Genomic DNA, 17320 nt, shown 5'->3' on the forward strand with positions numbered 1-17320 from the left:
CTAATCTTCAAAAAAAAGCTTTGTGAATTGGTGGAAAATGACAAGGGGTGGCTTGGAAATGAAGGGAACAAATAAGTTTAAATGGTGGCAGCTTCGAAAAGCTTCGATATCTATACAATGCATTGGCTCTCGCCTAAAGATTGCTCAGGATTTTCAAGTACTTAAGAAACTGTGGAACCGAAGGTTCGTCAAAACAAAAGTAAACATTACAACCATAACTGTTACAATCTCAATATAAGAAAATTAACATTCCAAGAAGATTTTGAAACATCTTCGTGAAATTTGTACATCCCTAATTGTGACGGTACGTTTGTTAGTGTTCAAGTAGTGTGTATATATCTTAACAAATACAGAGAAATTACTTTACGTATTGATAAACTCCATTTATTTGATTTACTTATGGCTAACCAATGTTCATGAGGACTAAGCTGTAATGTATCTATACAGAGAAAAATGTCGAACTAACTCATGAAAACAAGAATATCACATCTAGGGTTTCCTATACTCAGGACTGGACCAATACAATTTGAATTGCCTCAGCTCCACCTGAATCAAATTCTAGTATTGAGAGAGAGAAAAAAATGATTGCAAAATTTGTACTCCAGTTGCTTCAGTATTTGTGGGTTTGAAAGAGACGAACCGTCATTTGCACTCTGAATCACATTCACATCTTCTATCGCCCATCTTCAAATATTGATGTTTTGTAATATTTATGCCTATGGTCCTCGCATTTTCTCAACAATATTCCTACTCTTTTCTTCAATATTACGTCTCTTTTCTTCTAGTTTCTCCCCCATCTTCTTCCCTATCTCTAACATTCTAGCTCTTCTTCCTATTCTTTTTGGCTTTTCATCTTCTTCAGCGTTATAACTTTCCTGCCCGGATGATAAGCTGCTTGTAGACCTAGATGGTGAATGATTTTCTTGGGCATACTCTCTATTACGTTGCTGGAAATTTTCAACTGCTTTGTCATTTTCTAATAAAGGGACTTTCATTTCATTTTCGTCCGATGTCTTTTTTGTAGCTCGAGCTGGATTAGTAGTACTTGATGAAGGCTTTGATGCATTGGACAAGTCAGAGTGTGATTGAGAAGATTCAGCGTTCTTAGGTCTTTTGTCCTCAATACCCTGCTGGTCTGTGGAGGTGGTTTTAGTGGCTTCAGATCTATTCTTGGCCTCAACAGGATGGGAGCTTTGATTTTCACATGAAGCTTTATTGTCAGAAGCTCCTTGGTTAAGCCACATAAATGGTGCAATATCCCTTGGAACCCAGTCATCCTTCTCTGCCATCATAAATGGGATGTAAATACTTTCACTGTTGGGGAGCACTAAAGTATCTCTTATCACTGCCTGTATATTTGGTAACAATGGCAGTATCAGCAGTTGGACAGCAATATTGCTCAAATATGGGTTGTAGAAAAGATATCATCAGACATGAGTTCAACTTTTCAGTTACTAAGTTACACGTTTTCATGGTCATGTAAATTTCAATTTGAGTCTAGTTCAATGATAAAAAAACTTGCATTCCTTAAGAATAGGAGTTCAAGATGGAGTTCAAATTCCCATATCTCCAATTGTACTAAAAAAACAGGATAAATTATGGAATGCTGTGAGCGCAAACAAATTGACGTACTTGAGGCTCAATTTTCTATTTGAAAACATCACATGTGATTCTTTGTTATCAATTGCTTCCTCCTTTTTCATACAAAAACAAAAATATCCCGACACTTTCATTCAAATATCTACCTGAACCAACATTTTCCAAGTGAAAAACAAAATGAGAATGAACAATTAACATCCTAATCATTTAACATAAACAATATATATATATATATATAAAACAACGAAAAGCCAACATGTTATGAATTATGAAACACATCTCCATACCTTAATTCGATTGTTCAAAAACTGAGCAACATGTGCACTAGTTATCTTATGGTCCCCGAACGATGAAGCCAAGCGCAACTCCAAATAAGGCATGGATGTAAAACTGTACCATAGTTGATCAGAAGGAGGTGGCTTTATATGTAACCGAAGTGTCCCCCGAAGAGATCCAACCTTTATTACCAAGGAGATAGGCACCTATAAATTCATGAACGAAATGAGAGAAGTATTAGACATCTAACAGTGGTTTTTTTAGTTTCAAGATACACTTCTACTTAACTCTCAAGTGCAGAAATTCAACAAACCTGAGAAACCTGTTTAGCAATGGAATTCATTAAAGATTTCCACCTGGATCCACTAGAGGACGAGGACGAGGAAGCAGGGTTCTTATTGTTTCCTGGCCCACCTGCAACCGAACATTGTATCGAACTTTTAACTACTTAGTAAAAATATTTGTCTAGCATTTTCATGATGAGCATATAAGAACCTAAAATCAGAATTCTCACTGTATATTTCCAAATATACAATTTTAAAAGCTCCCATCATGAAAATTAACTTGAGATAAATCTTATACCATCTAGACAGCGTAGAAATTTTAAAAGCTCAATAGTTCCAAATATACAATTTAACTTGCAGATATGTGCAGATTTACGAAGACCACTTTTTTCCACTTCCGATAGTAACATTATATTCATTTTGCTTTGAGATAAATCTTATACCATCTAGACTTTGTGCAGGCAACACAGTATAAGTAGAAACATAAGCGAAAAGAAATCCATGTTCAAACACGTCATGAAAACCATCTATTTGTTAGTCAGTCACCTTCATCGTTCTGATCTGTTCCTTCAGAGGAACTGAGCTGCTTTCCAAGATAATCTTCTAGAAATGAAGAAACCTCCCCAACATCGCTTGAATCAGATTTTGAGTCTACTGCGTTTTTTTGAAGATCTAATTCATGAACTTCAATTCTAGTTTCAATGTCTAAGGCAAACCCTCCAGAGTATTCAAAATCGACCTCCAAGGCCCATACCTCATTCAATTCAAAGGGAAGAACCCTAATAATATTAATATTGGGCGGGAGATTTCCAGGATCAACTTTAGTACAGATAATTTCACCAATGTAACTTGGAGTCCTCATCTTGGACAACATCCTCTGCCATGGAAAAAAAAAAAGTAACATGACCCTGGCATGAACTAGAACAGTAACAACGTTTATTCCAAGAAATGACAGTCCAAAAGGATGTTATCCTAATCAACCAACTATAAATGACTTGATACAACCATAAACGTTTACAAGGTTTGCAGTTGACACCATTATTTGGCGAATAAATATGTGTTCCTCCTTTTCCCAGTAACAAAATATATTGTATTTATGGATTAAAATTCCAAACATTCATCAAACAATGGAAGAAAATAGTGACAGGAGTATTAGAAAGATAATTAACAAAAATCATCTACATGCCTCTGACACTACTTAAATTGATTCAACATGCCAAAAAAGAAAAAGGATCTCTTGGGGAAAGAAATGAACCTGAATTCGATCATGTAAAGATTTCATTAGCCCTTCATTGCTTGTGGCATCAAAAAAGAATCTCGACATCAACAAATTCCAACAAAGCGTTCCTTCATCAGTCCAGAATCTGTCATCAGTATCTGCATCAGAGACAACGGAGGCATGACTTTGGCTAATTGAATGAGTCAAGGTTGATGGTGCTCCCATATCTTCCTCAAAGAAACTTTTAGTACTCTGCGCCTTTGGAATTCCCTTTACTAAGCCTGCTGATGAAATGAAATCTGGACCGGGATGATACCTCTCGCTAAATCTTTTTTCTTCACGCAAAGAAGAAGAAGGATTTGCTATGTAATCTGAAGCAGCCTTTGAAGTCTTTTTTGCCAGCTTTTTGAAAAATTGGCGAACCTTTGAAGGAGGAACATTAGGCTTGATCTCCTTATCTATTGCTTCAGTATGGTGCCCTGTAGAGGGCTTCATAAATGAAGGATACCCAGTACTTAATGAAGAAATATAACTATGGAACTCTTTCTGCAATTTAGCAACCGACCGCAGTTTTTCTTTGTCAACACATGAGGCTAAACGGAGGGCTTTGCACCATGATTCCTTCTCCCAGGAAGTCTCAAGAAAAATGAAAATTCTTTTACTTTCATGATAAATTACAGAGGTCCTATTTTCCAATATTAAAGGGAACCTTTTCACCCTGAAATACCAATACTCAAATTAGAAAGATGGAGTCTCAGAAGAATAATAAAAGGCAAAACTTGAATTCTCATCATATAACTCAAATTTTTGCCTTCAAGATAACAAAACAAATATTTTGCAGGTTCCACACATCAGGAATATCAACACGTTAACCGCTATATCGTGTAGAGTCAATTTAGAAGAATGATTATGCAACAAACAACAAAAAATAGTGTGAATTAAAAAATATATATATATAGCATTTGATACAAGAAGGTAATGATAGGACTAGCTTTTGAAAAGATCTGGGTCCCATAACAGTACACACTACTAATTTTACTTGTATGCATAGCTGCGAGCTACTACAAATTCAACCATTTCTTATCAGAAGGAATTCAGGAAATAGTGCAACTTAATTTCTTCTGGGGATAAGCACTAACCAGCTCAAATTCATTTCAAGATTTAACTAGTTTGATTAATCGTGGAAAACAAAAGTTATTGAGAGAATATGGGCAGTGACCAGGGTCGAAGTTATTAGAATTAATTCAGCATCTCAAGGACAAGCAATTAGAATGAAAGAAGCATATGTATGCAAGACAGTTTTGAGCATGAAGTCATCATTATCATTATATTCTTGAGTGTTATCATTACAATTCAACCAAAATACTCAAAGTCCTTCAGAATCAAGTTTTTGCATCAGTTTTATGTGATTTAAATCTTATAAAAACAAGAAAACAAGAGAAATATGAAAGAAGCTACCATTTTCTGGAAGGCAAGTCTGTTGCTGAAACAGCTTCAACTGTGCAGCCATTTAATTGAATTGTTGTTCTCTTCTTACCATCTAGTTCCGTTATCACTAATGTGTGGTCCTTGATTCTTGCATACTTTTTTACCGGAGTTACCTCCAAGAAATCCTTCCTTTTCTTTTGCTCTTTGGGTCCTTTCTCTATGATATCTTCTAACACATTTGATTCTAATATCCAAACAGAACCCTGAGGAATAAAGAGCACATTTACCATACCAGCTTACTTGGCAATGCAAAGAATCACACAAGTAGAAACAGTACATCTTGTACTAAGGCTACACAAGAAAAGCAACTTAAAATAGTTGAAACCTGTCTTCCTCTTCTAAATTAATACAAATTGAACCATTATGGCGCAATTGCAGCGGATCAAGACCTGGAAACAATCTTCTCATACCAGAGTTCAAGGTAACAAGAAAACCAAACTTATTTCAATAGATCTTCCAATTATGAAGCAACCCCAGTGCAAAGTTAATACAAACACAACGTATGCAAGTAAAATTCAAGAAACTAAACTCCAAGCACCAAAATCCCGAATTATTAGTCAATTTAGTAAACTCAACAACCACTACATACACATTTATTAGTAACACAACTATATAATATTTCAGTCATTTTTCACACGTTTGAAGTCCTAGACGAAACAAGAATACAGAAAACCTGAATTGAGAATTACCATTACATATTTCCAAGATTAGAAGCACCATTAAATACCTGTTTGTTCGAAAGAAATTCAAGGGATTGAAGAGGATCTAGCTCGGATTGGTCTAACTTGGCATTGGCTTTAGCTAAATCCTTTTGAGACCTCTTACTCAACTTGTTCAAAATGATGAAGATTCCAAAAGCCTCCGCCCCAACGATTGCCACAACCCCAAAAACAAAACCAAACAAGAACGTCAGAATCAAGAGCGACCCCATTTCAAATTTGCGAAATTGCCGACGAACTCTGAACCATCAAGACTCGCGAAACTGGGTTGCGAAAAAGTCGAAGGAAAAAAATGTGGCAAAGAAACCCCCAAAATGGAAAAATATCAGAAGAATCAAAATCCGGTACTGCTTCTGCTTGCTTCAAAGTTCAGTGTCAAGATAAATTGGAATTAAAATTAATAGAAATCACCGGATTAAGGCTCTTGGGATCTTGTAACGCATGAGATTCTTCATCCAATTCACTACTTATCACCACATCAATAGCTAGAAATATAGAAAATCACAAAAATTTCTGCAGTTTCATAGACGGTTTAAATGAAAAAAAAAAAATGAAGATTGATCGCTACAATGGCGACAGTTGTGATGGGCCTCAAAACTATTGATTTTCGTTTTATATTTAATTTTATAATTAATGGGAAAGTTGGATTTTAAACTTTCTTCCAAACGAAGATATTTACAGATTCTTTCCTAACAACTTCGTTTTCCTTTTCTTAATCATATTTTTGAAGTGTGTTTAAGTGTTCTTAATCTAATTCTTAAATGATAGTTAATTCCCTCTTGATGAACAGTTTTTCTTTCCCATTCCCACATTCAATGTAGTTTTTTAAGAACTTAAATTAAATTAATTACAAACTCGAGTAATTTATTTTTTTCCATATTTATTAACAGCCAAAAATTTGAGCTGAATTCCTATTTCCCTCTTCCTAAAGTTAGAAGAATCATTCAAAATCGTTGTACTGTTTTTTTAATTAATTAAATAGACAATAATCACATTTTCTTTTTACATCAAAGAAGTCAATATATATGTGTGTGTGTGATTTTCGAATTTTTATACTAAAATAAATGAAGAAATTTTGTTTTTAATTTTTAAAATTTTAAGAAGGGAGGCGGGAGCTCGAGGATAATTACTTGTTTGCATCAAGTTAATATAAATGATAAAATTGTTAAAAATATTTATAAAATACAATAAAAAATAATTTGTTATAATCGTGACATAGATAAGAGTATATTAATGTTTATCAATAAACTGGTGGAAGTCTATTATAAGTATCTATTATCTATAGTACAGTATGAAATTGTGTTATATTTTATAAATATTTTACTTAATTTACTATATTTAAGAATAAGTATTAAAAACCATTGAAGTAACCTTTTGTTTTAAAAATGATATTTCAAATATAGAATAATTCTATGAAATAATAATGAAAAGTGACCCTTTAAATTCTAATCGTACCAATCAAAAATTAGAATATACCTTTTCAAAATGTACCAAACATACCCACCATTTCTTGAAAAAAAGTTACATTTAAAACTAAAAATATAATATATATTTTAAAAATGTACAAAACAAACAAATTTATAGTATACGTTGGTACATTATTCTTTAGATAAGTGATAAACAATGAACGGAGGTAGTATAAAAATTATTTCTATACTATATAATGTTTCAGAAATTTTTTTCTCAAACTAAATGTTGTATTATTGTTCAACGTTTGGAGACTACAAATGTAATTTTTTATCGATAATTTTTTAATAAAGATTTTTCAATAATTAAATTAATTGCAAAGGGAGAGTAAATTATTTATTGTAGTCAATTATTTGATACATATGATATGGTATTGTTGGCAGTTTACCTATAAAAGAGAACCATTGGGAGATGACTTTCTTTTCTTGAACTAGAAGCGAGAGAAGAATGATTTTCTTAAATAAATTACATCAACGGCAATTAAGAAATTATTAATGTCTAATTCCATTATTTACGAGTAAGTTAAAATAAGAAGTAATCATTTTTAATTAAAGTTTTAATTGTAGTGAAGTACAGGGGATTTTTAAAGAGAGAAAAAAATTGAGAAAATATAAATATTTTTTCAAGTGTTTTATTTGTTATTTATTTTTTAATGGATCTTTTTTTAAAATAATGTAATATTTTTTAATGTACACGACTTTCGTGACCCACATTTTTTTATTTTCTCATTATTTATACATGTGAGTCTCACACATTTCATTTCTTCTCATTATTTATATATATACTCACATATAATAATACATATATTAATCATTCAAATTCTAAAAATATATTTCTTTATTAATTTAATTTATTTTTTTATTTTTTTCTTTATTTATATTTAAATATCTCAATCCTCAATTTTTCTTATTAAATTTATTTTTTTAATTTAATTTAATTATTACTTAATCGAAATTATACATTTCTTTTCCAACTTTCAATATGTTTTAAAAAAATATATTAAACAAATGAAAATAATAATAATTAGTAGAAGTTCAAGTCACTCAAAATAATAATAATAATAATAAATGAATGCACACTACTATTTGAATAAAAAAAAATTAATGTATATATATTAAATATCTCGATCTTCAATTTTTCTTATTAATTCAATTTTTCTTATTAATTCATTTTTTCTAATTTAATTTAATTATTTCTTAACCAAAATTATATTTTTTTTTCTGATTTTCTGTTTAAAAAAATACATATATTAACAAAATATGTTATTAAAAAATATATTAAACAAAACAGAATAATAATAATAATATCTTAAGCTTACTCTAATAATAATAATAACAACAAATTTGCAATCGAAAATTATTCGTTAAGTTTTTAATTTGTAATCGAACCAATTCTTGTTTTTTTTCTTTTGGCATAAACATGATTTTTTTTATCCAATTGCCAATGTGTATTGGTGGCTACAAATGTTATTAATTTTTTTTTGGAGTAATTTCAACTTCTCTCAATTATTATTATTATACTTTTATTTATTTGATATATTTTCAACAACATATTTTTGTTAATATACAAGTTTTTTTATAAAAAAAATTGAAAATTGAAAAAAAAAATGTATAGTTTTGATTAAGAAATAATTAAATTAAATTAAAAAAATAAATTTAATAAGAAAAGTTGAAGGTTGTGATATTTAAATATAAATAAAGAAAAAAATAAAATAATTTAATAATTTAATAAAGAAATATATTTTTAGAATTTGAATATTTAATATATATATTATTATATGTGGGTATATATATATATAAATAATAAAAAAAAGTGAAATGTGTGGGACCCACGTATATATGTAATTAGAAGATTAAAAAATGTGAGGTCAAAGTAGTATATATATAAAAATAAGAAAAAATATGAGAGGTGGGATTCACTTCATGGAAATCGTGTACGAGACCTCAACTCACCTATTTTTAAAAATAGTTTTGCAACAACTATCTTTTAAATATGTTTCAAATTTTACATTATATTTAAAAAAGATCACGATAATAATAATAATAATAGAGATTTTTTTTGGAGAAATATTTGATTTTAAAAATAAATTTATGTTAAATGAATATTCCTTGTTTAATTGATTAACAAAGTATTATTAGACACACTACAAAACAAAACTAGTTGAAAATTTTAAAATACTTCATCAACCGTAATAAATATGTTATAATATTTATAGCAAACGGTAAAAAATAGAACATTTGAAAAAATATTTATTTCATAGACAAATTAAGTGTAGTAAATTTTGTTCCGTGTAAATATCTTATCAATTTTTTTTTACTTTTGAAAAAATCCTTATATATATTTTATTTATCAACACTGCATAAGTTTTCCTTTCTATTGAAATTAGAAACAAGCATGAATTCCAAAACTTAAAAAACAAACCTCGTTCTTAATCATGTGTTAATGCTCTTGTTCTTAAGCTTGTTAATGCTTGTATGTCCCTTTATATTTATAGTCTAGCATTAGTGGAAAAAACTATGGTTGTTTTTTACTTTTATTGTTGAGATTGACTATACAAATCTAAAGGAAAAAATAATCTAACCTTCACGTGACAGTAAAAATAACTTTATCTGGAGGAGAAAGAATGTGACCTGCAAAAAAGAAAGAATGTGACCTGCAGAAAGAAAACATGCTCTGATGTTTAAGTTAGTGTGTAATACTTTAAAAGTCTTAAGATATGGGAGTAAGAATCAACTTAAATTTTCTTACCATTATAGTATATTTTATAGAAGTCGATGATCAAAGTTATTCACAATAAAGTTTCAAACAACGTTATAATAACCAAGCCTCTTTTAGTCTGTCTCTAAATTAGCACTCTCTCATGCCCATTTTGGTCCAAATGTGCTATCTTAGGCTCGAATCTTGTTACTTCATTTGTTTATTATTTGTGGATCGTATCTTTTAATCCAAAATGGTACATAATGATTATTATTATTCAAGAAGGGAGGGGAAAAGGGTCAAGAGATAACAGCAACAGAAACTCACAAAACAACTCCACCAGATTAACAAATTAACATTCGGTTACAAAAACAACTCCCAATCAGGCATGTCTTAAAACCAGCCTACATGTCTAGGGGAAGTCCAGAAAACAGTGGGGAGACAAAAACTGAAGCCTGAATCCAAAAAAGAAAAAAGAAGAAAAAAAACCTCCACCAAAACTCAGTGGGAAATGCCTCTGCTTTTAAAAGCACAACAATGTTCATCATTTTTCCAGAGTTAAAAAAAACTACGAAAGGGCTGCTTCATAATCAAACCCCTTGGGCTTTCTAACTTTAAAAAAAATGAACTGCTGTGGGCAGAGGCAGAGGTAAAGAGTTTCTCATGTTGGTTGCAAAACCATGGACACAAACATACAACCTGCATGAAGGAGAGTCAGTTAGGCAGCCTACGAAATGGAAAAGAAAAAGCTGATTATTTACAAGCTTGAGTGAAGAGAAAAGAAGTTAAAGTCGTGATGATGGACGCCAAGTTGCTTCAACCATGAATCGGCAGCATGATAGAGATCGACGATTCTTTCGTAATCAGACGTCTCTGGCATCAACCATAGATCTCCCTGCATTCTATAAGTGGCCAGACCAAATGGGGAGAGGCAAGTAGAAGTAGAAGCACTAGTTTTGGCATAGGTTTGACCCCCGGTTTCGGTTTCGGAACCACTACATCCATCTTGCCCTTCATGATTCATAGAGCAATCTGCAGTCATCAATCAAACATTGATCTTAAGTATTATGACGGGTATAAGGTTTGTTACATTTCTGGAAAGAAGTGTAGAAAGTTCCACACCTTGGAAAGATGAAGACAATGTATGATAAGTTAGAAAGCATGTTGCGAAATCTTTGTCGTTTTTCTGACTAGGGATGTGATAAATAGGGTACCTGAATCAACAGTGAACAAAATCACTAAATGGAAACAGGAAGAGAGGAGAAAATATCAACAGCTAAGAAGCTCTCGTGTCGTTAGGTAGATAGAAGAAGGCTATTTTTACCAAGAAATGGCCATCCAACTAGCTGGAGAAAGATCCACACTCCTAAGTGTAGTTAGTGCAGGATAGGTTTGAGTTAGCTCTGTTATCTGAAATGGAGATTGTCTAACGTAAGCAAAGAAGAAGATTTTGATAATGTCATTTTACACTTCTTCTATGCTCCTATGTATACCTCAGCCTAATTTTTTCATCTGAATATCAAAACTTTCTTTAGATCTTCTACCAAGGCTTATGAACAGCTCTAGAACTGTTAATTTGAAACAATAGACTAAAGATTTTACCTTGTCCATAAAAGGCACTCTCCAATAAGGAGAAGACGTCTCCATATATTGTAAGGAGAGGTAACCAAGTTTTTCCCTCAGCGGCCACGATCCCTCCTGGTCGAAGCTCGAATCTTCAGAAACCGCATCCCATGTTCTGCTAGAGTTGTTGCTCAGGGATCTTGACATGTTATCACTCCAGCTATCGTCACTCCAAGAATCGCTTTCACATTCTGCCATGTCACTATCGTATCTTCGGTTTCTACAAAGAGAATTCGAACAAATATAACTTACATGCACTGCAATGCAATCAAATCCAAATTGTATTTCAAACATTCCCTTTAAAACTTATTCCGAGTTGTATCGCACTGCCCCATTCCATTAAACAATCATTTATCAAATAGAAACAGAGTTTTTCAAACTCAAAGGACAACATAAAACAAAGTTACTTCAGTATACCTGGAAGGGGCAACAGGCTTGCTTGTATATATCTGAATTGCAGACAGATAAGGCACGTAGAACTGCGTAGCAGTTTCCAAATCATTCAGTTGTATAGGAATACCGGCACCGTATGCACTCCATTCGTCGTAGTAATCCCACAGCTCACCAAGTGTGAAGTATTGAACGGTATCTTTATCAGGTTGTTGCCACTGACTATTGAGATCATGAAGGCAGCTCTATATGGAAAAGAAAGCTGTTAAGCTAAGAGAAAGTAAGATGCTCTTGATTTCTAAACCGAAGTTAATCATGTTAAAATACCACTAAACTCAACTTTTATTTTACAATCAAGTAGTAAATTTACATCAATCCCCTGTAGTTTTCAAGAGAAAATGATATATGTAAATGTAATAAATTTGGAGCCAAGTGAGGAAACTAGTCAAGTATTAAGAAGAATAATATTTAAACCTGGGGTCATATATCTTGACAAGTAAAAAAAAAGGAATGAAATCATGACAACATCTTTTTTACACATAGCGCCAACATATGATGATGGCCCATAAGTTGTAAGTTCTGTGGATGAGTATGAATGAAATTCAATTTACAAAAAGTCATGCTCTTGATTTATGGAAGGGAAAACAAGAAATTAGAAGTTTAAACCAATCAAAATGCCACGTGACACAGAGGGAAGACTTCTAAAGATAAGACATATGATAACATATTATATTATACATACGTCGTGTCTATTTAACTCGGGACCCGTCTCTTAGGCACGTTGCTTTATGGCCACTCTTGTAGGGTAAGTTCAAAATATAATTTCAAATTTCATTTTCTTTTTTGTATTTTTAAGCAAATGACAAACATGGGAAGTTTTGAAGATAAGGTGGGGACGACTTCGACCCAACACTAAATTTCTTTATTTCTGTCCATTAGTTTCAAAACAATTATGCTCTAAGAAAAATACAAAATTAGTTTCGCAAAATTTTCAACTTGGGTTTATCACTATTTATTACTAATAAAAACTAAATATTTCAATTGATTTTTAAAAGTTGAGGCTAACAGACATATAGTGCTTACAATCCATCCTTGTTGTGGACCTCATATTCTTATGAAATAAGTGAATTACTATTTCATGGTTATGAGATCGAACTCTATAGGTATTAGATATTAGAGATCCTAAAGATCAAATAGGTATTTGATTCAATAAAATAAAGAAATGGTTTGAGAATAAAGTGGAATTCGTCGTTATTTCATTCTCATCCCTCCGACAAAAAATAGAAAATTTATCCTAACGTTATAGTTAGAATTAGTGGATGGGACCTTATCTTGGAAAGAAAGATTAAATTCAATGAATTATATTTGAAGTTTTATACCTTCGTGTTTTTCACTAGAAGAAAAATCGCCATCTCAAGCAAGAGGATTAAAAAAAAATTATAAGTTGATTTGGTAAATAATAACTAAAAATTAGTATTTTAAGAGAGAGGTATATTCGGAGTATATTCTCGGAATTATAAAAGCAATCACCATCCTAATGGACCCATAGAGTAAAGATATCGGCCCATTAAGGGCCCATAGGTAATTTACACGAAAGGACAGGAAGTGTGACTCAGCCAGTTTAAGGAAATTAGAAATCTATCCGCCACGTTTTTGTATTATTCCAAACTCTTTCAATTTTTTTATAAAAAAGAAATCTCTCTATATTTCTCTGGTCAAAATAATAACAATAACAATAATAATATAATAAATATCTATGAATTTCAGAAATGGTAAGAAAATTAAGCATCGCCATTTTTTTCAACACATTTCCATTAATACTTTTCAATTTATACAAAAATAATGATATCAAAAAGCTGACCATGAAAAATTAGAATATTAACATTGACGATGAAAAATGAAGCAATTTTAATTTGTTTTAATTTAGAGACTGATGGTAAAAATTCGACAATTTGGGTTGAGAATTGGATTTTTGAAGAAAACTACGGTGGAAAATGGGGGGGAAAATGACCCAAAACGTGCATCACATGGATTAGTCATTAGCTTAAACAAGTGCAGAAATGAATCAAAGGGAGAATGTAGGAATTGTAATGAAAATTAAATTAAATTATAAGAAAAAGAAAGGAAAGAATTACCCGAGGAAGAGTTCGCCAAGGAACAGAAGGAGTAACGCAATGAAGAAAGCGCTCCAAATTGGAGGTAGTTTTATGGTTAGTGAAACTAAACGGCGTCGTTTGAGCCATCGGTTTTTCTCTTTCTCCTCTCGTCTTCTCCGATCTAAATTCCGGCTTTGGGAATTTTTTTTTTTCCGGTGATCGGTTGAATATGTGGAGGAATCCGGGTAGTGAAAAGGGAAGAAGGCAAAGGCAAATTCAGCAGCTGAATGAAAAATCAGAGAGAGAGGAAGAAGAAGAAGCAAAACATGGTGGTTGAGCTGTTAATTAGCAGTAAATGGTTGAGCCATTTGGGATTCAGAGGATTTATAAGAAGAAGAAGAAGAAGAAGAAGAAGAAGAAGAGAAGGAAATGAAGAAATGAGGATAACGGTGGGATTAGGAGCAGAGGTTTTGACTGAGAATTTTGTAATGAGGAAACAGAAAGGGCATCTCAGAGGCACAGATTCATTGCATTATTTTAATCAGTTTTTATTGGCAATTAATTGAAGTAATTGGGTGAAAGGAAACTGATTCTTTGGCTGTGCCAATAAATAAATGTCTGGGGAGATAAAGACTAGAGAATTTTAGAACAAATAAAAATAAATAAAGTTTCAAGGGAATTGGGGGAAATTAAAGTAATAATTTAATAAAGTTGGAGGAGAGGGGGTTAAAGTGGAAAATTGTGTGTTTTTAAGGGGGTGTTTTGGAAATAAGGAAAAGGTTAGAGATTTGTATTGTAGTGTTTTTGTGCGTTTGGCCGCGTGTAAAAGGGACGCAGCGGCAAGGCGATGGAGGGAGGGAAGAGACAGCGCTGAGAATGGTAAGAGGAGGGTTTAGCAAACCAACACGTTTGCAATCAAAGAGTTTTGTTGATAGGTCACTTCGACAACTCAATTTCTTCTTTGTTCTTTTCTTTGTAATTTTCATCTTTTGCTTTCTTCTCCTTTTAAATTCACAAATCATGCCTGACTTAAATTACTCATTCTTTATCTACATACATGAACTACCGTTATTCAACAAAAAAAGCTCTTAAACATGACATGTTGAGAATTCCACCTTAAGATTTCTAGATGCTAATTGCTTTAAAATGTAACCTTTCAAAATCTTAATTTTTTTTTGTTTTTATTTCGTTTTTCTTTTTACAGTTTAGTTTTTATTTTGTTCAATGAACTAAAAAATTTAATAGGTGAATAAATAATTTTGATATCATCTTAAATCATCGATTGACCCAAAAGTTTAAGTGAATGAGTGGAGACAATTTAATATTATATCATTAACATACTTCAAAAACGTTTTTAACTATTTAAAATCAATTTTAATTGTAATAAAATGAAACTGTGCTTACGAGGATAAGAATAAAACTTTGAATGGATTAATTTGTTATTGAAAACTATTTTAATTATAATTAATTCAATTATCAACTAAAGTAAGTATTAAAAAACTAAGGCTTAAAACGTGTAGGATATAAACGTAACAATTTGAAACTTATGAACTGATGTTAAGAGTTAATACACTCGATAGAAACTTAGAAACGTTGGTTTCTCTTTTCTAAAATATTTAGCATAACTATTTTAAGATTGTATTTGGATTGAAATTGCAAACATAAAAAATGATTATTAGAAAATTCTAAGGATTTTAAGATAATTTAAATAAAACCATTGTTCAACTATATGTTGGTTTGTAAAATTTAGATTAGTGGAGCTTTCATGAAAACTTTTCTAACAAAAGAAAATTCTATTTTATTCTACACTTGATATTAGAATGATATTCTAATTTTTAGTTTTTGTGTTTAAACTTCCTAATTCTCTCTCTCTACCATTCATTTGGTGTGTTATTCTCATTTATATATGTGAATGGTTGAAACGTTCGTTAGCCATGAACATAAAACAAGTTTTTGGAGGTTCTTTTGGATGATGGTATTCATTTAGGTCATTTTGAAACTTATTTTGGTTTTTTTATAAAAAATAAATGGTTTTGTTTTCTCGCTATTTATTACTCATTGATTTCATATGTTGGGGCCACAAACATTTGAATTTTTAGCCTTTACAAAAAAAAATTGAATGCATACGAAAACATTTAGAGAAAAAAACAGTTCATAACATATTTTTTTTTGCATATTGCATACTATCAAGAAACTTATCAACTTTTAAATTTAATATAGTTATATGAATCATATTATCATAAATATTTTTGCAAGCAAATCTTAAAAAAAAACCCCTTTTAAAAACTAGTTTTTATTTTTTTAAAAAAATTATTTTAAAACACTTCTAATCTTGAAAGTAAAAACACAAATAAATGAGGTTATTCATAGGCTTATTTTTTAAAAAATAAAATACTAACAAATAAATGGTTAAACAAATTTATGTTATATATATATATATAGTTTGTGGACTTAAAAATTTAAAGCAATTTTTATTATTAATATAATGATTTAATTTTTGTAATTTATGAATCCTTGATCTCTAATCAATCTTATCATGATCTACGTTTATAAATAAGAAAATTGCTTATACATCCAAAAATAAGAGAAGTTTCATGTGAGAAAAAAATAAGTTTGAGAATTTTTAAAAATTAAACTATTATTTTATCTCCACGTGATAGATTACATGGAGATAGATGTCGTGAGCTACATTCGAGTATTATTATTACTCCAACTTAATCTATTGTTAAACCAAAGTGAGATTAACATATAGTGGTATTAACATGACTTTCGTCCCTAAAAATCAAAGCTTCAACTTTCATACACTAACAAAATTTAATAGTGATTGAGAATAAAATAATCTACGTTAAAAAATATTATAATAAACATTTAAATGGAGTACACGTTATATTTTAAAGAAGCTCGATGGATATGAAAACAAAATTATTTAATAATTATGCTTTTAAGTTTAAACAACGTTTCTAGAAATTAATTTAATTTAATTTTTATATTTACATAAATGACATTCACACAAGTGATATAGTTGAGTTAAATACAAGATAGAATCATTTACCACCAATCACTTTAAATTATATATAAATGTATTTAAATTTACAACGAAAGGAAAAGTTTATTGTGATTTGTTTAATTAAAATAAAGTTATAAAAATCATATAATTATGTTATAATGATTCTTAAAAAATATAAAAGATGAAGAAAAAAGAAAAATGTAATCAAATGAAATAATGGTAAATATATAATAATAATGTTTTTCAGATCTTCAAAATCATCCACGTTTTTCCTTATACATTTGTATGAATAAATTATCAAATGATAGTATAATATTTTACATTTTATACATACACAATTTGAGAGTATTTAAATTAAATATTGATTGGAGACCCTTTCAATTGTGTCATTTGTTAAATATTGTTTAAGGAAAGTGTTTATTAGATAAATTGCTTTTTTCTTATTGACATTTAAA

At 30.6% G+C, this 17320-nt stretch overlaps 2 protein-coding genes across 2 annotated transcripts; both read right to left on the reverse strand.

The window, feature by feature from the left end:
* Nucleotides 1–368: 368 nt before the first annotated feature.
* Nucleotides 369–6193, reverse strand: LOC101209104 (hypothetical protein). Its single transcript, XM_004137493.3, has 7 exons — nt 5594–6193; nt 4837–5069; nt 3415–4096; nt 2706–3036; nt 2189–2289; nt 1887–2081; nt 369–1349 (listed from the first exon to the last, which is right to left on the reverse strand). The coding sequence occupies exons 1-7, from the start codon at nt 5795–5797 to the stop codon at nt 717–719; spliced, it is 2379 nt and encodes a 792-aa protein (XP_004137541.1). The 5' UTR covers nt 5798–6193; the 3' UTR covers nt 369–716.
* A 3863-nt stretch (nt 6194–10056) lies between these two features.
* On the reverse strand, nt 10057–14515 carry LOC101213420. Its single transcript, XM_004137595.3, has 6 exons — nt 13898–14515; nt 11790–12007; nt 11352–11592; nt 11074–11159; nt 10872–10963; nt 10057–10781 (listed from the first exon to the last, which is right to left on the reverse strand). The coding sequence occupies exons 1-6, from the start codon at nt 14003–14005 to the stop codon at nt 10507–10509; spliced, it is 1020 nt and encodes a 339-aa protein (XP_004137643.2). The 5' UTR covers nt 14006–14515; the 3' UTR covers nt 10057–10506.
* Between the last annotated feature and the right edge of the window lie 2805 nt (nt 14516–17320).

Source organism: Cucumis sativus, chromosome 1 (genome assembly GCF_000004075.3).
Source record: "Cucumis sativus cultivar 9930 chromosome 1, Cucumber_9930_V3, whole genome shotgun sequence".
NCBI classification, from domain to species: Eukaryota; Viridiplantae; Streptophyta; class Magnoliopsida; order Cucurbitales; family Cucurbitaceae; genus Cucumis; species Cucumis sativus.

Coding starts and splice junctions, on each gene's coding strand:
- LOC101209104 (XM_004137493.3), bottom strand. CDS start 5,797: ATGGGGTCGCTCTTGATTCTGACGTTCTTGTTTGGTTTTGTTTTTGGG. Junction 3,037..3,414: donor CTTTACATGATCGAATTCAG/GTTCATTTCTTT, acceptor TTTCCATGGCAG/AGGATGTTGTCCAAGATGAG. Junction 2,290..2,705: donor AACAGATCAGAACGATGAAG/GTGACTGACTAA, acceptor GTTCGGTTGCAG/GTGGGCCAGGAAACAATAAG.
- LOC101213420 (XM_004137595.3), bottom strand. CDS start 14,005: ATGGCTCAAACGACGCCGTTTAGTTTCACTAACCATAAAACTACCTCC. Junction 11,593..11,789: donor AAGCCTGTTGCCCCTTCCAG/GTATACTGAAGT, acceptor TTCTCTTTGTAG/AAACCGAAGATACGATAGTG. Junction 11,160..11,351: donor GAGTGCCTTTTATGGACAAG/GTAAAATCTTTA, acceptor TCTCCATTTCAG/ATAACAGAGCTAACTCAAAC.